The sequence below is a fragment of the Erinaceus europaeus genome, chromosome 3, assembly GCF_950295315.1.
Source record: "Erinaceus europaeus chromosome 3, mEriEur2.1, whole genome shotgun sequence".
NCBI classification, from domain to species: Eukaryota; Metazoa; Chordata; class Mammalia; order Eulipotyphla; family Erinaceidae; genus Erinaceus; species Erinaceus europaeus.
In genome coordinates, this window is record NC_080164.1 from 47,362,786 (window position 1) to 47,390,689 (window position 27,904).

At 40.7% G+C, this 27,904-nt stretch overlaps 1 protein-coding gene across 1 annotated transcript in view; it reads right to left on the reverse strand.

Moving 5' to 3' along the window:
• The window catches only part of ANTXR1 (ANTXR cell adhesion molecule 1), a 261,306-nt gene that overhangs the window by 78,032 nt on the left and 155,370 nt on the right, over window positions 1–27,904 (reverse strand). The window contains exons 14-16 of the mRNA XM_007521257.3: window positions 15,906–15,947; window positions 5,472–5,567; window positions 4,806–4,973 (exon numbers count right to left, since the gene is read on the reverse strand). Coding sequence (XP_007521319.1) covers window positions 4,806–4,973; window positions 5,472–5,567; window positions 15,906–15,947 — 306 coding nt within the window. The remainder of the gene's footprint in view (window positions 1–4,805; window positions 4,974–5,471; window positions 5,568–15,905; window positions 15,948–27,904) is intronic.

Below are 27,904 nucleotides of genomic sequence, written 5' to 3' on the forward strand. Positions count from 1 at the left end.
GCATTAAACAGTGGACCGCCCCCCTCCAACACTTCATCTGTACTATTCCAGCCTTTAGGTCCATGATTGGTCAACAATTTGTTTGGCTTGGTATGTTAACTCTCTTTTAAACCACCAGATTCCACATGATAGCATGATGCTAACTAGATTACCCTGGACAGACAACCCTACCAATGTGTCCTGGAGCTCCACTTCCCCAGAGCCCTTCCCCACTAGGGAAAGAGAGAGCCAGGCTGGGAGTATGGATCAACCTGCCAACACCCATGTTCAGTGGGGAAGCAATTACAGAAGCCAGACCTTCTACCTTCTGCATCCCACAATGACCTTGGGTCCATACTCCCAGAGGGTTAAAGAACAGGAAAGCTATCAGGGGAGCAGATGGGATACAGAGTTCTGATGGTGGGAATTGTGTGAAGTTGTATGCCCCTTATCCTATGGTTTAGTCAATGTTTCTTTTTATAAATAAAAAAATTTAGCACAGCTATATACAAGATACTGGGTACTGTACAGCAAACCCTAACAAAAGGACTTTTCAAAGTTAACCCAATTACCAAATAATGTGATGATAACATTAACTATCGATTGTCTTTTTGAACCCTAAGACAGCAGGAACCTCACATCTCCATTATAGAGCCTCTACTTTCCCCAGTCCTGGAACCAATGGATAGGGCCCACTTTTCCGTATGCCTCTCCCAATCCTTATCAAATAATATTGCATCTGCCAATCACAACCTAACCAACACAACGATTGCCACCTCAACATGCTTCACTTCAGACTGTGTCCAGAGACTTCACGTGTGGAATGACAACCCTTCAGCTTCATTACTCGGGTGAGACCTTTCCTTTCATAGTACACTCTAATTTCATCTCAGGTAGTTCACTTTATAACAAAGTCCCATAACCTAGATATACACCAGTTTCTGTGAGAGAGAGCTTATGTTCACACGTATCCGTAAACTACTGCAAAATATATACCTGAAAGCAGAAGTACACTAGAGTTTGCAGTGAGTACCTCCCTAACACTTCCTCTCCACTATTCCAAGCTTTGGGTCCATGACTGCTCAACAATTTGTTTGGCTTCGTATGTTAACTCTCTTTTCAGTCACCAGGTTCCAGATGTCATCAGGATGCCGGCCAGGCTTCCCTAGACTGAAGACCCCACCAATGTGTCCTGGAGCTCCCCTTCCCCAGAGACCCACCCTACTAGGGAAAGAGAGAGGCAGACTGGGAGTATGGACCGACCAGTCAACGCCCATGTTCAGCGGGGAAGCAATGACAGAAGCCAGACCTTCTACCTTCTGCAACCCACAATGACCCTGGGTCCATGCTCCCAGAGGGATAGAGAGTGGGAAAGCTATCAGGGGAGGGGGTGGGATATGGAGATTGGGTGGTGGGAATTGTGTGGAGTTGTACCCCTCCTACCCTATGGTTTTGTTAATTAATCCTTTCTTAAATAAAACAAAATTTAAAAAAGAAAAAAAACAGTGCAAACATGGCAATTCTGAGAGGAAGTCTGCCTCTCTTCTTCTAGACAAACAATATATATTATGACTTTTGAATTCCATTCTGTGCTTCTAGTCTCAATCTTCCTTGTTCTTGCCCCTCCTTCACCTGCCTACCCTAGATACACACACTTCTTGTATTCTTCTCAAAGAGCTGGCCAGAGAGTATCATAGTGAACCATGTGGGTTTCAGGAGACAGTCTAGCCAGCATGAGGTTCTGGGAGTGATTTCATAATTACAACATATGCCTCAACTTGTTAATTAGAGATGGTGAAGTCCCCACTTTCTGCCAGGTACCATGCTGTTTATTGGCAGTTGGAGGATGACTTAAACAGAATTGGTGCCTCTACTAGGTCAGTTCTGCTGGCAAGAATTTCTTAAACATGAGCAGTCACACCAAAGGGCTATTTGTACATTTCCTATCTACAGAGTGAGCTGAGTCAGTGTTGGCACAAGTAGCTCCATTGGTGAGAGGAGTGGTGACACTTTCTTAGGCCTCATAGGGAGTCCTGCTGAGGGGTCTAGTGAGTTCATAATCATTCCAAGTCTTCTCCATTTTCATTTGTTGGTGAATCCTTGACATTTAAGTCCCTGACCACTGAACATTAATATGGCAGTTGTATATGTGGCGAAATGGACCCAGGGGAAGTTTAAGGAGGGTATTCTTGCTGAGTTTCTTGACAAATCATCCAGCTCTGACCACAACTTCTTTACTATAGCTCCCACCCTCACAGAAGGCTAGCTGGAACCTTCCATTCACAACTTCTTAACGGGGCCTGTCAAAATTTGGATAGATGGGCTCCACCCATAAAGTTGATTGTTCAGTAGATCAGAGGTGGACCCTGCAATTGCATTTCTAACAAGAGGGAGCACACTTTGTAAACTGGTATATTAGTATATGTGTTGCTGAATCAAGCACTGTAAATTGGCATTTTTAATATAATGATTAGGATGGAGACTAAGAAGTAGGACTGTTGGAGGAAGAGTTAACTGGGACAATGGAGAGGGTATTGCCTAGGGAGTTACGATGTAAAATTTAAAAAGGAAGAAAATGGGGCAAATATTTCATTTGTTTTTATTTTAGAAGCAGTTATTATTATTATTATTATTTTCTTTTGAATAGAGGGTGAGTGATAGGTTGAAAGAGACAAAGAGGAGAAATCCACAGCACCACTCCACCACTCATGAAACTTCCCTCCTGCAGGCACTCCCACATGGTGTGTGGGGGCTTGAACCTAGATCCTCGCACATGGTAATGTGTGTTCTCTACTGGGTGAGCCAGCTGATGGGCTGTTGGAGTTTCACTTCTTGGGAAAAAGTGGGCATGTTGTAAGGGTCTGTATGCTGATGAAAGCCTTTTGTGAAACTCTGAATCATTATGTGTGAGACATTAGTCTTGGGAGTTTGTCTAAAGCCTTTCCAGGTGATTACACTGCTTGTTCAGGTTTGAGCTTCTCTGTAGGCTCGGTGCCTGGTAGTGTTTGGCACCACACAGACTCACTGAGCTGATTCTAGTTCCAACTGGGTATGGGGAATGCTTTTAGATTTATAAATCTAGTTGTCCCGATCCATATTTGTTTGGTAAAACTCAACCCTAAACCACTAGTCAATAGATGAATAACATGTCCTCAAGCAGACTATGGGTTTTTCAGAACTACCGCTGTCAACATCTGAGATTACAGACATGAAAAATGGCTCTAACCAAGAAGCTGTATTACTCATAAGGTACAGATTCCTGAAAAAGACAGAATAGAAAATCCCCTTTCTTCTTCATCTCCAATAGCCTCTCTGGCTCCTTCCTGTCTGAACAGGCAGGCACGCTACTGCATGTTCAGCATTAGAAAACAATTAGAAGCAAACAGCTGTTCTTCAAGCAAGCTACATTCTCCCCCATCTTTCCAAAGTTCAACCCACTGCCCCAGGGAGACTTATTTAAAAAACAACAACAACTCCCTGCTTTAAACACAAAACCAAAATGCATAGCAGCTAGTGCAAACATCAGCTAACTCAGCTAAGAAGAGACAATTAGGTCTCACTCTACTCTTTATAAAGTGTCATTTCTTGGATTCCATAGGAGAATGGCTGCTCTAAAATTAGGAAATACCTTAGGGGATGATGAATATTCACTTTGTTGTCAGTGATGGAGAAATAAGGCTGTGTACATATGAGTATTCGTGTATGGTAGGGATGTTAATCATGATGAACCTTTTACTTGAGAAGTTGGTTCTCTTTACGCCATAGAAGCTGAGGCTATAGACCTAAATTGGAGCCTTAGTTTCCAAAGCAAAGGCTTTGCTTACCTCAGATTTTCTTGTATGACTTCAAGGAATAGGGACAGATTATATCAACCTTTTCGGTAATTATCTTCTAGGGCTTTCTGACAGTTGACATAGAGCAGATGTTGTGGGCAAGGTTATGAGCAAGGGTGTGCATGAATCACATGAATTCAACAACATTTGCATTCAAGAAGAAGAGAAAAGAGGCCTTTAGGGGGCATTGACTCCCTGCTATGACTTAAACTTCCTAATAAGCATAAGCAAAAGAGGGTTTTAAACTCTGGAGAGGTGTGTGTGTGTGTGTGTGTGTGTGTGTATACCTGTTGGGAAATGATGAGGGGTAGGTTTTGCTTATAATCAGGAAGATTGATTGCCAATGTATTCCATTGGTGTGTCCTGATCCACTGACAGAAGGCCTGTATAAAGGGAAATTATTATGGCAAGAGGTAGAGAGATTGAGCACCAAGGAAAATTTTGTCATTTTTGTTAGACAGTAGAATGTCTGGAGCTAGGTGATGGTATGACTGGTAAAGCACACACGTTACCAAATTCAAGAATCCAGGTTCACGTCCCAGGTTCCTACCTATAGAAGGGAAAGTTTCACAAGTAGAAGTGATGCTACAAGTGTCTCTCTTTCTTTCTCTTTTTCTCCTCTCTTCCTATTTCTGTCTGTATTTATCATAATTAACAATAATAATAATAAAAGAGAAAGTAAACTTCCTACAAGTGAAATGGTAAGATGTTACAGGATTTATGATGATCCTCTGGGGTTACTACCTAAGACACTTTACTCATACTTCTTTACTTTGCCATAGAGATTTTAACAAGCCTACATCTTAACCTTAATAGTATGGAGACTGAAAAAGCAAGTACAAGTATCTTTATGTTCATGAGCTTTAGAAATTTGTTCCTTTTCAATAGTCTGGAATTCACCTTACTATCTTGTCATGTCAAAAGATTCCGATTCTTACTAATTAATTGTTTTATCAGGAGTGAGGATGAATTTATGTGTACAAAGTAACACACCTTGATGGGAGAGTACCACTTCCGGGGCGAAGAGGGTCTGCGCATGTTGTTGTTGAGATTTCGTGGTTCTGGGAATTCATACTCCTGCTCTGGCATTTTGACTCTTGCATTCTTTGCTTTTTCCAACTTGGCCCCTTCTTCTGTTGAGCCCTTTTCACCCCAACGAACCTAAAATAAGTAACATACAATAAAACAAAATAATGCTCTTTGAGAACCAGGATCACAAATAGACTTGTGATGTGCATTGTGAGTGTTACCCAACCTTCAGTTTTTTGAGGATTTGAGAGGAGGTATGGACAAGAGGCATGAAGGAGAACTAAAGGAGAAGAGAAATCTAGTCCAAGGAAGGAACTGACCAGTGCATGGGGCTAGCATATGCAAAAGGCTCGCAGGCACAGATAAGAACTTTGAATTTTATTCCAGTAAGAGGAGAAATTGTGTGTGTGTGTGTGTGCGCGCGCGCGCGCACGCGTTTGTGAATTTCTCTCTCATGTTGGGCATGATATGGTTGTGCAGCTGAAAATCCGTACCTACTGCCTTTTCAGCTGATGCCTTCCAGCTCATATCCCCACCAGACCTGAGGTGTGAGTTCTTGCCAATCAACTTTGGTTTCTCTCCATTAAGTAGTTGGCACATAAGTTGGAGTACATTAAGCTGTCTTCTTACCTCCATCCTTTTAATGCCTCCAACACCTCGCCCACCATAATAGGAAGCATCTACTGTAGGCCATTTTTTCTTAGGCAGACCATCATCATCTTCTTCCTGCAGAGATATTGAGATACAAAATTACAATGTACAATGGCTGTATGTGTGTCCACTATGGCAAAGTGCACAGAAGTACAACTAGGCTAAGTCCCAAAGCTACTGTGTACTGGGACCTTGGGCATGGCACTTAACCTATGTAAGCTTATTTTCCTTATCTGTAAAGTAGCAATAAAAATACTACCCATAACATTGTAGTACAGTTCTGTATCTCTGCTTTTCTGTAGGGTAGCTCATCTGATCCTGTCTCTGTGCTGAAGATTTTTAATTTATATTTTCACCCCTGACTTATCTGAACTCCAACAGTTCATTTGACACTGATGTCTTCTCTTGGGGGAACGAATAAACATCTAAGAGATCCCAAGTCAAAGAGAAGTTCTGATATTGTAATCTCAAACCTGCATCTCTAGTAGTCATTCCACCACCTGGAAGTCCCCCTTGAAGTTTTCTCTCATCCCATCTCAATTTGCCACCAAGTTCTGTTGCAACTTTTGCTGCTACTTCCAGGTAACCCCAAATCTTTTACTTTTCTGTCACTACCATCACCCCCACCACACTGCTTCCAAGCATCTATGAGTTTCCTCCTGGATATTGTGAGAACCTCCTAAGTGGCCACGTGCTGCCATCTTACTTACAGCTCACTTCCCACAAAGCAGCATAGTACAATCCACTCCCAGACCCCAATTCTTCCCTGAGATCTCTGATCTTTGCTCCCTTGTCCAGCTTTCTTCCTAGTCATGTCCCCCTTCTTGCTATGCTCTAGCCTGCTCACCCTCTGTCTTGCAGACACGCGAAGTATTTTCCTGTCTGGAGGTAGCTCTTTTGTCCAGGAGTGCTTTTCCCTGGGATTGCTCATGGTTGGGTCCTTCTTATCAATCCTCAGACAGGACTTCCTTTGACATCTTTCTAAAGGAGCCCTAGACATTTTGTCCCATCAATCTTTTATTTTTAGTTATGGATCTTATCATGGCTGGACATTTATTTATCATCTGTCTCTCTGCAGTGAAATGTAAGTTCCATGGAAGCTCCTGTTTACTTGTACTTATGATTGTATTCTCTCAGTTTCTAGAATGGCACCTACTAGCTGATAGGAGACCAAGAGCTATCTGCTGACTTTATAAATGCACTAAATGAGATGATTTCAAGAAAGCAGTTGATGCCAAAACTGCAATTTAGCTCCATGGCAAAAAATGGACGTTTATTGCATTTTTTCAAGAAGGAGGGAGGAAAGAAGAGGAACTTGTAACTTTATGGATAGGAAAGGGAAGGGCTAGCAAAACTGCTTTCAACTCAGCACTGTAGTTGTTCCTTGTCATGGGAATAAATTATTATTGTTAACAATAATGAACAAATTATTGTTTTAGCAATATTTTATTTCTCCCCAGGAAGACATCACTGCTCAGTGCTGAGTACGTCTTTGTTCTTCATTTTTGGTCACAGTGTTAAGAGCTCCTGGTTTTAGTCTGAAAACTCCTCTTTGAAATGACCTATATCAATTATTGTGATGGATAGAAACTTATCACTATACCCAGTTCTGGTTCTGAACTATACCCAGGGTGGTGGTCTGAGCTCTCTCCTAGTTACAGAAAGGAAGCTGGAAAGGAATCTGTTGCAAAGCAGGAGAGTGAACCAAAGGGGCTAAAGTGGCTCAGAACTGAGGCTACTTCCCATAACCTTGTGTTGGTGACATCTGGAGAGTCAAAGATTAAAGTGGAGGGTCTATGTAGGGTCACCACTGTGTGGAAAGGCACATCCCATGCAGGAAGAAAGTGTTCAGCTGAGCACAGATCCACAGCCAGCGGCGACAAAGCAAAACAGTACCAGAATAAGAAGTCCTGAGTGTTCCGCTGTGATTGGAGTGGGCAAGATGATTTCAAATACATTTTTTTTAAATTAAAAATCTTTTTTTTCTCTTAAAAGACAGTGATGACAGAGAATCAGGAGACTTGAAATATTCTAGTAGCCACAGTTGGGTTTTTTCCTTTTGGCTTTTTAAAAGCAGATCTGTCTCAATCAGAGAAGTGACTCAGTGTAGATTTTGCTTTAACAGGATATAAGGCACTGAGTTTGATTTCTAGCACTGCATATGTAAAGCCATGTTTTAGTGTGTGTCTGTCAGTCCATTTGTCTTACGAAATAAATATTCTAAAACAGACAAAAATAAGATCTATTCTTCTTCACCACAGGTCATTGAGCCCTGAAGGCAGAGTGGGTTCTATTGTGTTTTGTAGTCTGTGTCTTGCTCACAGTAGGTGCTTGATAAACATACACTGATTCATGATAAACACAGATGGATTTATTATTTTTTAAATATTTATTTATTTATTCCCTTTTGTTGCCTTTGTTGTTATTATTAATGTCATCATTGTTGGATAGGACAGAGAGAAATGGAGAGAGGAGGGGAAGACAGAGAGGGGGTGAGAAAGATAAACACCTGCAGACCTGCTTCACCACTTATGAAGTGACTCCCCTGCAGGTGGGGAGCTGGGGGCTCCTTGTGCTTTGCGTCACCTGTGCTTAATCTGCTGTGCTACCGCCTGACTCCCAACACAGATGGATTTCTTTGGCCTTTCCTATGTAAGTGTCAATCCTCTCTGAGCTATTCTACTGCATTAGCTTCACAGCTAGTCAGAAAGGTAGGTGGTGCTGTTATGCCCAATTTTCAGGAGGAAGAATAGAGAAGTTAAGTGATCTAGGCCACCCAGAGTGTACATGACAGAGCTGGATTTGAGCCCAGGCAGCCTTATTCTTGTTTGGTTCTCAGTGTTGACAGCTTTGGGTTTGTCCCTTTAAGCTTGTCTCTTCCAGTCTTTTGATGATAACAAATAAAAGCTAGTTTTGTACTTCTCATCCTTTATACTTAAAGATTGTATGGCTATTAAACCAGATAAAATAATAAGTAAAACTAATGACCCCTGAAAGACAATACTGTACATAACAGTATTTGAATTTATGATGTAATTTCAGGATATCACACTAAGAACCTTTACATGTATACAGTTAAACTTGACCACTGGAGGTAGATGTGGGTCTGTGTGTTGGAGTGGAAAGAAAAAAAAAGAGTTTAGGCATGGTTGGTCTAGTGCAAATTTCCAAGGTAACTGAGATAATTTTCACCTAAAACAGAACATTGCAGCATTCAGAATGTAAGCAAGTCCAAGGATAAAGTTGATTTATTGAATAGGGGATTGAAATGATCTTATGAATCTTCATATATATTTATAAATATATATATATATATATATATATATATATATATATATATATATATATATATATATATATAAAACCGGACCTCATGAACACACAATTTATGGCTCTGGGACACATTTTCTCCCCATTTCAGACAGAGACTGAGGGAGTGAGAGACAGAAGCAGGGAGAGAAATCACAGCACTGGGTGCCATATGGAGCTAAGGCATGGGACCTGGAAAGGTCGGCACCCTACCTGGTGAGTTAGCTCTCAGGCTCCACCTCCTGGCTTTGCAAATGACAGGAGTACAGGCATTACACACCATGGAACTGGGGCTTTTGATTACAAGGAAGAGGACAGTCAGATCCAAAGAAATGAAGGCAACAGTGGAGTTCATTCTGGTTTCCTGATGGCATTTCCCCATACTTGCTTCTTGTGCTGCCTATTCTCTCTTCTGTTCTCTCCTGTCCAGGATTTGCTTTAGGGATCTGTTTCTCCACAGTGCCAGCACCAGGAGGTCACTCAGTGTCCTGCACATGTGCTAGGTGATGCTCACAACCTGAAATGCTACAACTTGAATCTGCTCCACGTGTTCCTGATGCACCAAGTCTGCCTGATTAATCCCTGATTCAAGCTGGCCTGCCAAACTCAAACAACAACAACAGCAAAAGGCAACAAAAAGGCCCAGGGTCAGACCAATGGAAGACTCAGAATTTCCTTGCAGTTACCATGGCTCTGTTTACTCATTCTAGAGATGGGAGATTTTGCAATCTTCAAAAGAGAAGGGGAATCTTTGATGTGTCTTTCTATTTGGCCCCCAAACTGACAGCATAAAAATCACCATCACTAGCCATTTGACTAGGAAACCAGCAACATTGGCTATGTGTCACTCACTACATCTAGCTCAGTATGAGGAGGATTCTTGCAAAAATCTCCTCACACTGCCCTTCAGGGTTGTAGCAGGCAGGAGACAAATATCAGTTTATAAAGTGCCTTTGGCTATAGGAAGATGGACTCATAAGAAGAATGGCTTCATGTGAGAAAACTAGTATGAATCAGGGGTGATCACTGAGCTAAAGACACCAAAAAAGAGTGGTCTGAGCTACCTGCTAAATGCCAGGGTCCACCTGAGGTATGGCTGAGAGAATTTCCCTCTAGGGTAATGATAAGGATGGCTTCATATTCTGTCAGAGGTGACTCACTGGCTGCTGCATTGTGTTGTAATACACCCACATATTTAAATCTTTGGTAAAAAAATTCTGGTGCAGATAACCTCATGGGCCTGCAGCACAGGGGCCCTGCAGTGCAGGAACTGAATTTGCTAAATAGTATCTAGCAAATTAAGGAGGTAAGATATCTCAGAAGAAGCAAGAAGTAGGAGCTTGGAGAAACCACAGAAATGAAGGAGGGATGCGGGTTTCCTATCAAGGAAGTTATATTTGCGTTAAAGGATGTGGTAGCCTCAGGCATCCAGCCAGCTGATGTCTGGGTAACATGAGTGGCAGCCGATTACTCAGATGGTAGAGACCCATTCTGACATGCTTGTTCTCAGTTAGATGCCGGTGTGCTCTCAGAGCCAGTCTTGCTCGAGGAAAAAAGTATCCATAGAGTATGTCACGCATACCTGGATTAGTCTTGTGCTGCCCTTTCAGATACTGAAGCTTCTTTCTTTCCTCCCTCCCTTCCTTCCTTCCTTCCTTCCTTCCTTCCTTCCTTCCTTCCTTCCTTCCTTCCTTCCTCCCTCCCTCCCTCCCTTCCTTCCTTCTTTTCTTTTTTTTCACCTTTTTTTTTTTCCCCTCCTCCAGGGTTATTGCTGGGCTCGGTGCCTGCACCATGAATCCACCGCTCCTGGAGGCCATTTTTCCCCCCCTTTTGTTGCCCTTGTTGTAGCTTCGTTGTGGTTATTATTATTGCCCTTGTTGACGCAATTCGTTGTTGGATAGGACAGAGAGAAATGGAGAGAGGAGGGGAAGACAGAGAAGGGGAGAGAAAGATAGACACCTGCAGACCTGCTTCACCGCCTGCGAAGCGACTCCCCTGCAGGTGGGGAGCCGGGGGCTCGAACCGGGATCCTTACGCCGGTCCCTGCGCTTTGCGCCACATGGGTTAACCCACTGCGCCACCGCCTGACCCCCCTTTTTCTTTTTTAAACTTTATTTATTTATTTTATTTGATGGACATAGAGAAATTTAGAAAGAACAGGGGTAGAGGGAGAGAGACAGAGAGACACCTATAGTACTACTTCACTGTCTGTAAAGCTTTCCTCATACAGGTGGGGACCGGAGATTTGAACCCAGGTCTTCATACACTGTACTATGTGTACTTAGCTACATTTGCCACCACCTGACCCCGATATTGAAGTTTTCCACCTTTTAATCATACCAACCTTTTGTATAATTCCCTGTTCCAATATTTACAGCCTCAGATGCTTAGAAAACCCTTCTCCCCACTATTTCTACTTGTCTTTTAAGTTGCTGGTTGAAGGTAACTGATTTTGTTAAGAACTCTGCATCCTCTAGTGAATTCAATGTTTTCTTTTTGAGTTCGCTACTGTTCTTTGTTTTGGCTTTCAGTCTAATATTTCACAATTAATTATCTATTAAGCAAGCCAGCAAGTAGAAAGAGTGAAGTCTCTGTATCATTCTATTAAAAAATTTAAATTATCTTTATTTATTTATTGGCTAGAGACAGCTAGAAATTGAGAGGGAAGAGGGTTTCAGAGAATGAAAGATAATGCCTGCAATACTGCTTACCACTTGAAAAACTTTCCCCCTGTAGGTGGGGGCTGTGGGCTTGAACCTGAGTCCTTGTGCATTGTAGCATGTGTGCTAAAACCAGGTGCACCACCCTGTCTCACTCTTCCTGTATGGACTGTGCACTGGGAAAGCTCCTCAGACTTACTATGAATAGTGGCCCTTGGAGTTGTGTATATGATGGTTCTCTTAAACTCTTTTTGTTAAAGATTTATTTATTTATGTGTGAGAGAGAGCAGCCGTGAGAGGGAGGGAGAGAAGGTGAGAGAACTAGAGTATCACTCTGGCACATGCAGGATTGGGGATTGAACTTGGGAACTCAAGCTTGAGAGTCCAATGCTTTCTCCGCTGTGCCCAAATTTCCAGTGCTCTCAAATTCATGCAACATCCTGACATCCATTTGCCAGAATAACCATATGGCCATTTGACCCAAATAGGCTACCAGCAACCCTATTCACTTGGGTAATATACTTTGTGGAAAGAAAATACAGCTGAAACAAAATAAAGCCCAAGGAAACTGTTTTGAATCAGTCTTTTTACTTTACTTTATGTTTTTCTTTCTTTCTTTTTTGCCTCCAGGGTTATTACTGGGGCTTGGTGCCTGCACTATGAATCTACTGCTCCTGGACGCTACTTTTTTCCCTTTTGTTGCCCTTGTTGTTTATAGTTGTCGTTGTTGGATAGGACAAAGAGAAATTGAGAGAGGAGGGGAAGACAGAGAGGGGAAGAGAAAGATAGACACCTACAGACCTACTTCATTGCATGTAAAGCAACCCTCCTGCAGGTGGGGAGCCCCGGGCTCGAACTGGGATCCTTTCACTGGTCCTTGTGCTTCGAGTCATATGCGCTTAACCTGCTGACTTCAGTTTATATTACAAAGCAATAGTAGTTAAAACAGTGTGGTAATGGTATAAAAATGGACACATGGACCAATCCAAGACGATAGAGAGCCTAGAACTAAACCCATACATGGACAGAAACATTATGTACAATGAAGGGGCCAGAACTTCCCAATGGGGAAAAGAAAATCTCTTTAACAAATGGTATTGGATGAATTGGACAACACATGTAGAAAAATGAAAATAGACCACTATCCAATACCAGGCACCAATTAATGAAAAGTTTACTCAAAATGAATCAAAGATATCGATATTAGACCTGAAACTATAAAATACATAGAAGAATATATCAGTGAATCATTTCAGGATCTTAACATTAAAGACATATTTGGAGACTCCATCTCATGGGCAAGGGAAACAAAAGCAAGAATGAAGAACTGGAACTATATCAAATTGAAAAACTTCTATACATCAAAAGAACATTCCATAAGGATAAATAGGAGGTCAAGCAGATAGGAGAAGATATTTTCACACTATATTCAGACAAGCAGATGATATCAAACATCTATAAAGAACTCATATAGCTCAACAAAAAGAAAGACAACAGTCCCATAAAAAAGTGGACAGAACATATGAATAGATGGTTCCCTAATGAAGAGCTACACATGGCCCACAGACATATGTGGAAATGCTCCAATTCACTTATCATTAGAGAAACGCTAATTAAAACCACATTGAGAGGCTACCTTACACCTGTGAGAATGGGCTCCATCAGTAGAAGATGGAGAAGGTGTGGAGAGGAACTCTATTACACTGCTGGTGGGAGTGAAAATTGGTGCAGGCATTATGGAGAGCAGTATGGAGAATCCTTAAACAAATACAAATGGAAATACCTTATGATCCAGCAATTCCACTACCAGGGATTTACCCAAAGGATATAATCACACTGATTTGAAGGCATATGACCACCCGCCCGTTCATAGTTACTTTATTCACAATAACAAAAAACTTGGAAACAACCAAAATGCCCTTAGACAGATGACTGGATAAGGAAGTTATGGGAGCCCCACTTCCCCAGAGCCCCACCCCACTAGGGAAAGAGAACCCAGACAGAGAAGGTTGTCTAGATTCAGAGTGTATTTTTTAGAGTAAGGTATAAAATCCTTTGTATGGGGTCCTATCTGTTCCTGTGGGGGGATCGCTCTCTCGCTCTCTCCCTCTCCCTCTCCCTCTCCCTCTCCCTCTCCCTCTCCCTCTCCCTCTCCCTCTCCCTCTCCCTCTCCCTCTCTCCATCTCCTTCTTTCTCTCTCTGTCTCCTGCCAAAACATGTTAGGAAGGAGATTAGGGCTGCTTCATTCACAGGGCCAAGGAGCTCTCAGAGCCAACACACCTGCTAAGGTAATCAGTGCAACTTGGCCCCAGGTAGTCCAGAAGATTCTTTCAGCCTAATACACTTTGGCTCTCAAATATTCCCAAGTTGTCATTCTGTTTCAGGAACCAGGTTTGCCTTCATCAGGTAAAAGTATGACTTTTATAAGAATATTAACTGAAACTGAAAAAAGAAAACACAAAAAAACCTCAGCTACTTTTCTTCCCTTCAGCTATTCTTTCGAGGTGGTTAGCTGGATTGAATTTTTTTTTCCTCCCTCCAAATTTCTATTGTTGGGCATAACACTTCAATCTACAAATACTTGTTGAACTCGTTCTCTGTGTGGAGTCCTGTGCTAGATCTTGGCATCTGGATAAGCCAGACCCCACAGTCTTGGCTGTCAGTTCTCTGTTGTGCTTTGCCATGGTGGTTGCCACATCACCTCCCAAATACAAGAAAGGGCAGCAATTCCTCTAACTGGACCCAAAGAAGGGAGGGAACATTCTTCACCTCAGGGCAGGAGGCACTTCATCAAGGGGACTTCTTACCCTGTTTTTCTTTGGGAATTAATACATAGCTGTACACAAAAGAAATAGCCAAGTGTGGAACTAGTCACAATGCTTTCTCTTAAAGGATTAAGAAAAGGCTTTTCTGGATGTAAAGAGGATTCCCCCCCCCCCCCTCTTTAAACATTAATGTAATTTCCTCCTTGATTTCTGGGCAGAAAGTTAGCATTCCAACAAGATGTGCTTTAATTGATTGCAGCTATTAAACTGGGATTATATGCATATGGTTCAGGATATAAAAGCCACATGGAATTTAAAATTTAATAATATTTTTTCCTGCATCAGGAAACTTGACAAAGGCAATGAGAAAAGAAATAGTGAGAGGGTACTCAGCTTACAAACAATAGACTTTGCATATAACAGACTTTAGGGGCTGAGGATGAGGATGATAAACTTTAAACCCCACCAGTATATATTTGGTTCTTCTAAGTTTTCACACCTGTACTTTGGCTTCTAAATTGGCAAGTGCAGCATTCAGTAAGACCAGATCTCTCAGCAAAGATCAAAGGGTAAGCTAAGCCATAGCCTATGCATTTCTGCCTAGCTGTCCTCCTTTACACCAGCCATTAAAACCCCTGCCATATTCTATTCCACACCACCCTTAGACCAGACTGGCTTGCTAGCAGTAGTAGTCCAATTTTTCCCCCCTTCAGATAATAAAGATTAGAGATCAATGACCTGCTATTGCCCATGTCCAGCTGAGAAGAAATTATAAAAGTCAGACCTTCCACCTTCTGCACCCCATAAAGAATTTTGACCCATACTCCCAGTAGGGGAGAAATGACAGGGGGAAGATGACCAGACGGTTCTAAACTCCAACTCCATCAGGAACCAAACAGAGAAGAGGAAAAAGAGAGGGACATTTGGATTTAGTAATAGGTGTATGTGTGACCTGGAAAGGAAGAGGAGATGGGACCATAGAAGAAAATAGGCGAATATATACAAATATAGACAGATAGTTGTAGAAATAATAGTGAATGTATATCTGCAACCTTAGGAGAACTGCTGTAGCTTCCAATGTAGGAACTGGGGATTCAGAACTCTGGTGGTGGGAACAGTGTGGAGTTGTACCACAGTTATCCTATAATTTTGTAAGTCAATATTAAATCACTAATAAAAAAAAGAATTAGAGATAAAAAGGGCACGGACATATCCCTCACTGATATATTTTTATTATTGTCAGAACTATCTTTAGGTAATATTATTTTAAGTGAGAGAAGCTGGGATATATCAGTATCAGGTTATTCCTAGAACCCCTTATTTACACATACAAAGCATAATTATCTGTTTAGAAATAAGAGCCTTAGAGTGTCTTATTTTAGAGAAAAAAAATCAGTACACGATGGGGGAGGTCCAATTAATTGTACTGATAAACACACTTAGGTGTGCATCTTAGTATTTTATATTTGCAGGAAGAAATCTACCCAATCCATTCTGTTTATGGCTGCCACTGTTCCTGTTCATCCTTGGTTCAGCAAGGGCCTAAGACTTCCCTCCCTGCTGCTTCATATGTGGGACCTGATTTAGCTCTGTTTTGCAGGATTCTTGAGTTTGAGCCAGTTCAGCCAGCTCCCAAGCCCTCCCCACCACTCTGTCCACATCCACTTATGGCCACTCACCTCACTCTCCTCAGCAGGGGGTGGAGGAACTTCTTTTATAATCTGAAAAGGGGGGGAAAAAGACAAGTCAGTGGAAATCTCTAGCCACTTAACTTCCAAGAAGTCTATTTCCAAGAAGGGTCTTAACCGTTATAAACACTGCTGTGATGAGCCCAAGCAAGGCAGGCTTAAGCAATGCCTTGATGGGTTAGAATAGTTATTTAGAGCGTGATCTAAGTAGATGGTTCTATTCTCAGCGGTGTCTGGTTTTGTATAGATGATACAATATCACACAGATAGTAGTGTTATTTGTTATTACAGGCAGCTAGCTTTACACATTTCTTTACTCATTTATTCATACAGTCATTCTCCACAAAACCATTGATCCATCCGCCAAATGTGTACACATTTAATTAAGAACTGTACACAGCAAAGGTTGTGTACAGAGACGAGTTAGGCATGGACTACATTCAAGTTTTGGACAGTCTCATTAACTATCGTTGGCCCCAGTTGGTACCCTGTGGAGAAGGCTGTGATGGCCAGGCAGAGCAGTTCCTAGTTTACTATAGAAGATAGTAAAGAAGAGATTAAGCAGGGTTTCCTTTACAGCTATGGCATTTAAGGGGGGGGGGCAGAGAAAAACATAATAATACATAATAATATTATGAGGCTGTACTGTCCCATCAGTAGGACTGAAGAGAGATATGTGGACACTCTGTAGAGGCAACTAAGTGGGATCTCTCTTTAACCAAACAGAGGATGAGTGACACATGGGAGAAAGACAGGGGAGACTGACAGATAGGTGGCAGAAGGCAGCCTCTCTTCACTCTTGTCACTAACTTGCATACTCCATTCCTAAAAGAAAAGCCCTCATAGTTGCTTGGATTTAGAATCAATTCATTGTCACAGTTTTGAATGCCCTACATACAATCCTTTCCCTTAGAAGAGTTTTGATAAATACCAAGCTCATAACATATCTTTTGATGTCTCGGTGTCAGGGCAGCCTAGACCATTTTGTGGATGGGTGCTCAGGCTTTGCTCACAGAATCAACTCTTTAGTTGTCTAAGCAAGGGGCTCATCAGGTTGTAGATCAGGCTGCCAACCTGTGTGTCTATTGTGGTTCTGTACAGAGGATACAAGGCTGTATAGACAGCAGTGTTATCTGTTACTGCAGACATCTTAGCTTCCACATTGATTTCCTCATTTCTGCATCAGATAGTGCTTTCTACAAAGCACATGTTTCCTTTGATGTGATGATTATGATGGGATTTATTCAGGATCCAATGCTATTGCTAGCACCCATGCTACTGTTATCTGCAATGCCACCTTTCTATCTATCTATCTATCTATCTATCTATCTATCTTTCTTTCTTTCTTTCTTTTTAAATTTCTTTATTGGGGAACTAATGTTTTACATTTGACAGTAAATACAATAGTTTGTACATGCATAACTTTTCCCAGTTTCCCATATAACAATACAACCCCCACCATGTCCTCTGTCATCCTTTTTGGATCTATATATAATGCCTTCTTTAAATGGTAAGCTAGGCCTTGAGGTTCTAGCAATACCAACTGGAAGACTGAGGCTCCAGTTATCTAAAAAGATAGCATTCAATTAATTGAAAAGGCGGAGCCCATGGTCTTCAGGGGTTTCAAGTCATCATTTCAGCTGCCCCCACTTCCTGGTCATGGTGGGAAGTCTGGTGTAAGCCTTTGGAAAGGATGAACTGTGATTTTGCTCACCCACTCAATGCTGTCTTTGAATTCCTTGAAGAAATCTCTGGGGAGGTTCTATGACTACCCAATGCTGATTTCTCAGCATCCTAGAAGCAATGATGACTTTATGACAAAAAGGAAGTGCCTGGAAACTGTAGGTCGTGATAAGGAGCTGTCTTCTATTAGGGAAGCGTTAGAGAGAAGTGGGAATGCAGAGAGATGCTGACAAGAGTGCTGAAGGTAGTAGGCATGGCAAGTACCACATATACAGACAGTATGTGAAAAGCAGCTTGGCTCACTGTGCTACTAGCTTCCTCCCTTGTAGCACAAAAGAAAAAGTGTGGTTGTTAAATGTGAGGCCATGACTTCCCTTTCTTGATTGAATGTTGGACAGTTCTCTTAACCTCCCTGAGCCCCACTGTCATCACTTGTTAAATAGGAGTAGCAACATAAACTTTAAAGTAGTTAAATCATGATGACCAATAATGTTAGGTTGTCGGAAAAGTCATGAATTTTGATTTTTTCTATGTATTTTTCTGTTTTTATTCTTTTTAAAATTTTATTATTTATTTATTGGATAGAGAGAAACAGCCAGAAATCAAGAGGGAAGGGGGTGGTAGCAAGGGAGAGAGACAGAGAGACACCTGTAGACCTGCTTCATCACTCCTGAAGCTTTTCCCCTACAGGCGGGGACCAGGGACTCAAACTCAGGTTCTTGTGCACTGTAACATGTAGGTTCCACCAGGTGCGCCACCACCCAGCCCTTAGTATTTTTTTAAAGTCTGCATCCATCAATGTGCTGGCACCTAAGGGGGACACTACAGCAATGCTAATATACATGATATATTAAATATTAATTAAATAAAAATTAATTTGTAGCCCAGAGTCCACATTGAGACTCAGTAGTTTTGGAAGGTAAAGTGCTGGAAAAAATGCCACCATGCTCATGTAAATTTGGGCACCTCGAAACTGGTCCCATTGGTTGGGGTCTGGTTATAATCAGCAGGATGAGAAAAGAGTGTCCCCATTGCTATAAGCTGTGCCACCTGTCTGCAGGAAGCAGCTTGCCCACTGGATTGTGGGAGAGCATTTCACAATGTGGTCTAGATTGGTTAAGTTGAGCTCATGAGACTGCTGTTCCAGACAGTGAAGCTGGACGGGCTGTCCAAGAGTGAGCCAAACTCTTGTGCCAAGACCAGTACGCAAGCAACCCTACAGAGTGCTCTGAACACAAGAACACGTCAGTAAGCTCCACTGTGAAGGCCCAGAGCTCAAATGCCTGGAGGGACAGTTGGACAGCAGCCCATGTCACTGATGAGTCTGCACATGACTGGAACATTGCTGTGCAGAGGCTTTAAAAATGCTTATTTGGAGCTGGGGACATAGTTAATAATATAGGTTAATATTAGGTTATGCAAATGTCTTTCATTTCATAATATAGGTTTTCATTTCATAATATAGGTTATACAAATGTCTTTCATTCCTGAGGCTCTGAGGTTCCAGGTTTAATCCTCAGCACTGCATGGGTCAGAACTGAGCTGTGCTTTAGCCTATCTATGTTTCTGTAGCTCTCATTAAATCAATAAATATTTTTAAAAAGTACAGATTTTACCTGAAGTGTGTTATGCTATCCAAACCAGAGTGGGAAATAGTCACTAGTAAGTAGATGATAAAGAAACAAAGCAAATGAACAAACAAACAAAAAAAGAAACAAAACCAAGCTCGCTGCTACAGAAAACAGAAAGATGGCTACCCAAGGGGAAGGAAATAGGCAAAATGAATAAAGCAGGGGGGTCAATTGTATGGTGGTGAATAGAATTCAACTTTCAGTGGTGGTCATGCATATAGTCTATGAGTATACACAGATGTTAATTTTTAATGTTATATGCACAAAATTTATATAATGTTACCAACCAGTGTTAGCACAATAACTTTTCAAGTAAAACAAAAATAAGCAACCCAGGTGGTAGCAGTACTGTGGATAAGTTGTTGGACCTTCAAGTATGTGGTCCAAAGTTTGATCCCTGGCAATGCAAGTGCCAAAATGATGCTCTGGTTCTCTCCTTATCTCTTTCAAATAAATAAATAAATCTTAAAAAAAAATCAAAAGATGCAAAACAAAACTGCAAGATACTCAAAACTAAACCAAACAAAACAAACCTCAGTAGTTTTAGTACTTAAACCCTGCCAGTGGCTTCTTTTTTCCCCCATGTTTTCAAAATTAATTAAATAACTAACTAATTTGATGAGCCAGAAGTTGAGAGAGGGAAGACAGTGAGAGAGACAGAGAGGCAACTGTAAGCACTGCTTCACCACTTGTGAAGTATTTCTCCTGCAGATGGGGACCGGGGGCTCAAACCCAGGTATTTCTGTAGAGTAACATGGGCTCTCAAGCAGGTGTGGCTAGTGGCTTCTTGTGGCTTACAGAATAAAATGCAAAGAGCCCCCACTCCCATTAGATCTGTGTTATGTGGTCCCAACCTCTTTGTCTTCTACATTCTAGCAGCCTAGTTACTTTTCAGTTGCCCTGTTGCTTCTCATTTGTATTGTTTTCTCCTTAAACACTTGTTGCCCCTCCCTACTTTGTCCACATGCCTGCAATAGTCTATTAACACCTATTCATTGGACAGATTACCAAGAAGTACACCTCCCCTGGGAAGTTATCCCTAACTTCATGAAAACAGGCAAGGTTCCCTTCTGGGGTTTCACATAACCCAGTATCTTCTGTAGCACTTTTCGTTATAGTAAAAGTCTAGTTGTATAATTCTTTGCTTCCAGTTAGTATGACTGAATGGCTTTATTTCCAACTTGAAAGCAAGCTAGAATCAGCTGGACACTGCAAAGTCAGCTTTGGCTTGGCTTATCTCCCTTTTTAGAAGGTTCCAGGAGCATCCTCTTGATTCTCAACGCTTTCCTCATTAAGAAGGGCAAATGGAAGGTGAACGAGATCAAAAGATTCTTAATAAAATGTTTGAGTGACCTGTGAGGTGGTGCAGTGAATGAAGCATTGGACTTGAAAGCTCAAGGTTGTATGTTTAGCCCCTGGTACTGCATGTGCCCGAAGTACACTCTGGTTCATTCTCTCTCTCTCTCTCTCTCATATATATGAAAGAAGAACTCTTCAGCAAAAGTGTTACCAACATAATGTGGCAGAACAGAATAGCAGTACTTGGGATAAGTCTGGGGACATCTTTCATATTTTTAGAGTTTAGATGTTCGATATTTTGAATGGGCAAAAAGCTACCATTTGCCTCTTTAGAATCATTACTTCAGAATTCATTTTTTGCATTAGTGGTTGGACTGGTGATGCAAAAAATAAGGAAAATAAGATACAACTGTGGAACTTATGTCAATTCTATTAGTGTTTCTATTATTATTTTGTTATCTTTATTCATTGGATAGAAATAGCCAGAAATTGAGAGGGTAGGGGAGATACGGAGAGAGGAAGAGAGACGCCTGAAGCTCTGCTTCACCACTCATAAAGCTTCCCTGTGCAGGTGGGGACTGTGGGCTCAAACCCTGGTCCTTGCGCATTGTAATATGTGCGCTCAACCAAGTGCGTCACCACCTGGCCCCGTACTAGTGTCTCTTTGTTATTTGAGAATCTCTGGAAACTGTGCGTGTAGTGAACTGGGAAACACACATTTTCTACCCTCTTACCAGTGACTTTAACCCCTATTTTATCCATTTTTACTTAGCCATAAAATGGGTTTAGGGTTGGCAAAGATTATAATATGGATAAAGGAAATAAAGTTAGAAAATACCAGAATCTCAATTCACTGAAATATTATTGGTATCTTTTCACTGAGTCAAAGCCAAATTGAAGTATTTATGCACACTCTTTGTTTGGCTGTTGAAAATGATAAAGAATATGAAGACGCAAAGACTGGAGTATGAACCTCCCTTCTCTCCTGTTCCTTACTATATATTTTTTCCTTTCTTTCTTCCCTTTCTCTTCAGTCTGTGACAGTTTTAGGCTAAGTTGTATGAGCTCATTTTAAACAGATAATCATCTTTGATCACGAGACATAGGAGAAAGTAGGGGACTTCTCTCTTAGAACCCCTTTTAAAATTGTACTGTGTTTCAGTATCTTTCCTGCATGAATAAGCTGGATGAACAGTATCTCCTGTAACCTCCTCTACACTGAAGATGCAGTTATCCTGTTGCTAAGGAGGCACTTCCTTGATATGTAGCCAATTCTGTTTGTCCAGTCAAAGGTCAAGGTGGCTATGGAGTCTATTAACAAAATTATTCATATGTGATTTTATTTGAATTGGTTCAATTGTTTTCAACTTAATTTCAGAGTTGCATACAAAGCTTCTTAAAGCACACATATCTCTAACCTAGAGGTCTTCATTAGTAGATCTGAAGCTGGATTTTTGCATTTTCAACAAACTTAAGCTGCTGGTCACGAACAACACTTTGGGAAGTATTATTAGTTTTTTTTTCCTCTAACAATTCTGTACTTCATTTTTAGGTACATGGAGTATGTTTTGTATTATGTCAGGCATTCCTGTTGTCTATGACAGATTAGAAACCCTGGCTTCAGAGACTTTTCAGTCTGAAAAAGATGTGTTTCTACTCAATTGTCAGGAGTCATGGGGTCTCCATGGCTCAGACCTTCCCTGTGAGGGAAGACAAAACTGTTTGGAGGAAACTCTCACTCTGCATGCAGCCACTCTCTGGTTTCCTCTGGGGTCCTGAGGCTCATATACATATATATATATTACTGGCATGGCCTGGATTTCTGGATCCAGCCCTAAAGAAGCCCCCGCCAGATGGTTGTCTGGGGCTTAGGGACACAGATCTCATCTTTCACTGTCTACATCATTGGCAGTGAACTCACTCCACTGCATTTGCATCTCATTCTTCAATGTCTAGAAGACATGGACATACTAGGTCATTTTCATACTAGGTCAGCTTTCATTTCCTGACATATAGCCGAGGGCTAGTTCTTTATTCACTATTCTGAAATGGAGAATTGTGCATTCCTAGTGAGAATGTAAGAAAGCATTTCTGGATATTTTAAATGTCCACGCCTCTCATAAGAGTTTCATACAGTCTTGTATGAGTGATTCATGGCCTATTAATAATCTATATCATTACAGTAATTAAGGTGCTAACAGATCTGGTTGCTAAGAGTAGGTTGTGGCATTTAGATGCATCAGGGGGTCTTATTAATCATGGATTGGACTCATGGTTAATTTTGCTGTTTTCCTGAGCACCAGCTACCCTACTTAATCCCCTAGCCTCAGCTTCCAAGTAGATTCACTTACCCTGTGGTTGAAGAATCCACTTAAAAGGCATTGAGAAGGAAGGGGGTAGATAAAAAGGGAAAGAGAAAGAGAGACATCTCAGTACTGCTTCATCACTCATGTAGGTGGGGAATGGGGAACTTGAACAGAGGCCTCTGCAAGTTGTAACATGTATGCTCTACCAGGTGTGCCACCACTTGGTCCCAGAAACTAAATTTCTAAGAAGCCTTCCTAAAAAGCTTAAAGTGACAATGTGCAGTCTCTTGTTCCAATATCAGCATGTCATGTGTGAATTTGTTCATATGCATTAGGTAAATAAGGTAATAAAAGTACTGAACTGTGTTAGGACCCCAGCTTAAGCCAGAGTTGGAGGTAGTTTCATGAGTAGTGAAGCAGTGTTGCAGGTGTCTCTTTTACTTTCTCCCTCTCTATCTTCCCCTTCCCTCTCACTTTCTGCTTCTACTCAAATAAATAAGTAAAATAAATGAAAAAGGAAAAAAATCACTAAACTTAAATCAAAATAGGTCAAAATGATGCTTAATAAAGGAAAGGAAAAGGTAATATGCACAGTTTATTTTTTGTGTGTGAGGGGTAGAGATCACATACTGTAACATTAAGTGCTAGACAACTGTATTTGGTGTCACTGAGTAACAGGTGAGTATGAAGATGTGGCCCAGCTGCTGTCAGTGAATCTATACATGCCTTACCTGCTTTATTATTATTATATATATGTTTTTTACCTTCCTTGCTCCTCCTGCAATGCAAGTTTATGTGGAGATCCCAAACTTGCACACTTTCCTTCATGAAAGCATATAATCTAGTATCCTCAACATCAGTGCATTTTATGATTTTTAGATTCCAGGGACTGACTGGAGCAGAAAATTTTATGAAGAATAAGCTTGTGAAGACATGAGAACAGGAGGGCTGGGAGGTGATGCACTGGGTTAAGTGCACATAGCAAGAAGCATAAGGACCCCTGCTAGGGTCCTGGTTTGAGCCCCCGGCTCCCCACCTGTAGGGGAGTCACTTCACAAGCAGTGAAGCAGGTCTGCAGGTGTCTATCTTTTTCTCCTCCTCTCTATCTTCCCCTCCTCTCTCCATTTCTCTTTGTCCTATAAAACAAAAAATAAAATTAAATTAAAAAAATGGCCACAGGAGCAGTGGATTCATAGTGCAGGCTCCAAGCCCTAGCAATAACACTGGAGGCAAATGAGAGTGAAAGAGGGAGGGAGGGAGACAGAGAGAGAGGGAGAGAGAGAGAGAGAGAGAGAGAGAGAGAGAGATGGTATACTATGAGGGCACTGGGAGTAAAGTAGCACCCATAGAGTTTTATCAGAGGCCACGCTGAAGAACCAAAAGGAATGAGAATGGGATTCAAGGGATTCATGGGGTTCATGGGAGCTACTGTTTCCTTTCCAGGGGATTAGAAGCATGTGTCTGGGAAAATGAAAAGGCTGTGATGCTGACAGCAGCAGAACAGCACTTTCATGAATTTGGACTTACTTGAAACCACATAAATAGTTTTTTCTTTTTTTTGTTATGAAAAGGAGGGTCCTGGCAAAACAACAAAAGTTAGATTTCTATTTTAAGCTGGTGTGGAGGAATAACAAGACAGTGAATCACAGCCATTCTACCTCTAGTGTCTTGACACTTTGTCCTGTGAATGGCCTTTCTTTGGTCCTGTCACACTGCTACATCATATCCATGTACACCAGGAAACTTCATCCATTTATTTCATAAATCAGACAAAGTGCTATATTTATTATAGTATTCTTCTTCTTAAGTTTTTTGGTTTTTTTTTTGAGATGATGTTTTTATAAGTCTGTTGTCGTAGGGCTACAATGTCACATCCCCCAAAGTATGTGACTATAGCATTATTGTTATTATTTTTAAAAAATTTAAAAAATATTTATTTCCTTTTGTTGCCCTTGTTGTTTTATTGTTGTAGTGATTATTGTTGTTGTTATTGATGTCGTCATTGTTGGATAGGTCAGAGAGAAATGGAGAGGGGGGAAGACAGAGAGGGGGAGAAAGATAGACACCTACAGACCTGACTGGTGAGATACTATTAAGTTGCTGTTAAGTCTTAAAATTAAATAGTTGCAGTGGGGGAGGTGGCTTGATGGTAGAACAAAGTACTTGCGTATTTGAACTCTTAAGCTCTATCCCTGGCACTACACATGCTGGAGTGATGCTCTGATTCCTTCTCTTGTTAAATAATAGTTGTATACTTTATTTATTTTGTATTTGAAAGAAAAAGAGAAATTGAGAGGAGAGGGAAGGTAGAAAGGGAGAACAAGAGACACCTGCAGCACTTGCTTCACTGCTTGCGAAGCTTCCCCCCTTCAGGAGGAGAACAGAGGTCTTGAACCCAGATCCTTGAGCGTGGTGAAGTGTGCACTCAACGGAGTTCCCCACCCTGGCCTTTAGATGAGTAAATCTTAAAAGTTAATTGTTTAATTCAATTGCAGAGTTTTGAATGTTCTGCTCTGAACCCATTTCCTGGATAGTCCTATTATTTTTGTGGGGGAGGATGATGACACAAAATTAATAATGTATTTTTTAGGAACACACTCATGGTAAAGGAAAAATTGTAGAATTTAGAGAATATTCTATGTACTTATTACTTTACAACTATTGTTAAGCAAAAGAAAGACCACTGATGGAATTTGACTAACATCCTTATCTGGTTTCTCATGTTTTGTGTACTCCTTTGGCATTCTGGCAATTTTAGATTGTGAGTCCATGTGCAGTTTGCATTTATCTTTGGGAATTCTAAGAGGACTGAGTTGAGGGGCAATCTGCTACAGAGGATTTGAGTTTCCTTCCACAGGATCTGTAACACCTACAAGTTGTGGTAATTTTTTCTTGGTTTGTAATTTATAGAACTCTAAGTAGTGTGCATTTTTAAAAAAGATTTAAAAAAATATTTATTTATTTATTCCCTTATGTTGCCTTTTTTTTTTTATTGTCGTAGTTATTGATGTCGTTGTTGTTAGATAGGACAGAGAGAAATGGAAAGAGGAGGGGAAGACACCTGCAGACCTGCTTTACTGCCTGTGAAGCGACTCCCCTGCAGGTGGGAGCCAGGGGCTTGAACCAGGATCCTTGTGCTTTGCGCCAGCTGTGCTTTAATCTGCTGTGTTACCGCCTGACTCCCTGTAGTGTGCATTTTTAAAAGCTTTAAATCTCAGAATTAATGGTACTGAATCCTCAGGGGGACACAAATAGAGCCTATCTTTTACTCAAGGTTTTAGCTTAAGACAAAAGTTTCACTTCTAACCCAAGTTTTTATGGATCTATATAAGGCTAAGAACAAGATAAACAAGGTTATTGAGATGAGAAATCCTGAGTGCTTTCAAGTGCCAGTGCCTTAAAGAATAGCTAACTATCTGATTTCAAATTCTCCTTACTTTTGGTCCTAGAGATACAATTTTCTAGTGATATGTACTTTATATGTACTTTAAACAATTCTTATTCAGGTTAGAATCCTAGCATTAAATAGTAGGTACTAAAGCATTGAGTGCATCCTCTCTCTCTCCCTCCTTCCCTCCATCCCTCTCTCTTTCTGTAAATGAAAGCTGTGAAATACTGTGTGCATAAGACCTGGTTCTACTAAAAAACAGAAAACAAACAAAAACTTATATTACATATCTTACTAGAATGTTTTTGTTTTGCTGTATAGTTTAGTATACTACTATTCAGAATAATTAATTTTCATATGCAATTATCTATTTTTCACTCAAATAATGTTATATTCAGGTGGCTAAAAGTTTTTTGTAGTCTTTGGTTTAAAACACTGTGTATTTCGGGACTTTTGTATTGATATCTTAAAGCCATGTCATTAGTGGTCTCCTCGGTTGGATAGGCTCATTGTGACCTATGCCACACAGAGCTCTGGAGGTGAGAACAGATTGTGGCAAGGCTCCAGGTACTAGTAAGAAATTATCTTCTAAGCTGCAGAGTAAGGCAGAGCTATACAGGAATGGGTGGAGGCTGGATAGGGATCCAGAAATAACAGAGTGGAGGTGCCTGGCTAAGGAGCTCTTCTACCTATCTGGCTCTATTAAGCCAACTGTCAGTGTATCCCTTTTGTTGAGGGTAAGGGAATAGTAGACTTGGTTGTCTGGCTCTACAAATTAAATGTTATGTTTGATAGAGTGGAGAGCCTTATTTGAAGAGTTTATCTCAATTTAAGACAGGTGAAATTCTTGATTATTTTTCCCTCAAAATTGCCATTGGAGATCCCCAGTGGATTTTTATTGAACTATCCTTGAAACTCAGTAAGGTGAAGCCATTAAAATAAATGTGGAACACAATTTTTACATAAAGAGAAACTCTGAATGCACTTACATGATCCTCTCCCCCTAAACTGTATAGAAATAATTACCATTGCTTGAACAGATATATAATAAATTTTAGCTGACCTAGGTAGTGCAGCATAATTAGTTGGACTACAGAAGAATTACAGTCTTATATAAGAATCTCTTTTTACTTTCTTTACAACTGTGGCAAAATAATATAACCTAAAACTTTCCATCTTAACCATTTTACCATGCAGTTTAATTGTGTTAAGTATATTCATATTATTATGCGATCCATCTCCACAGTTCTATCATTTGGTAAAAAATAGCAATATCTTTACTTCAGGGTTCCTGTCATGCCATTAGCTTCCTAATAAAATGGCGACATTTCAAAGATTTTATTTAAGAAACTGATATAAAAGTCTTCCATTATGTAACATTTGACACATACAAAATATTACACTTCATATATGTAAACATCCGTACACCAATTATGTACCATAGTTTTATATTGGTTTGTGGGTTCCTTCTGTATCCATTCCTCCTTAACAAGATGACTTAGTGTTTTTTTTTTTTTTGTTTAGTTTGGAAACATAAATTACATCTTATGCTTCAGAAAACATTGTCACCAGGGTTACTGTTGTGGCTCAGTATCTGCATGGCCACTTCTGGTGTCCATTTCTTCCTTTTTTATTTCCTTTTTTTATTTGATAGGACAGAGAAAATTTGGGAGGAGGAGAGAT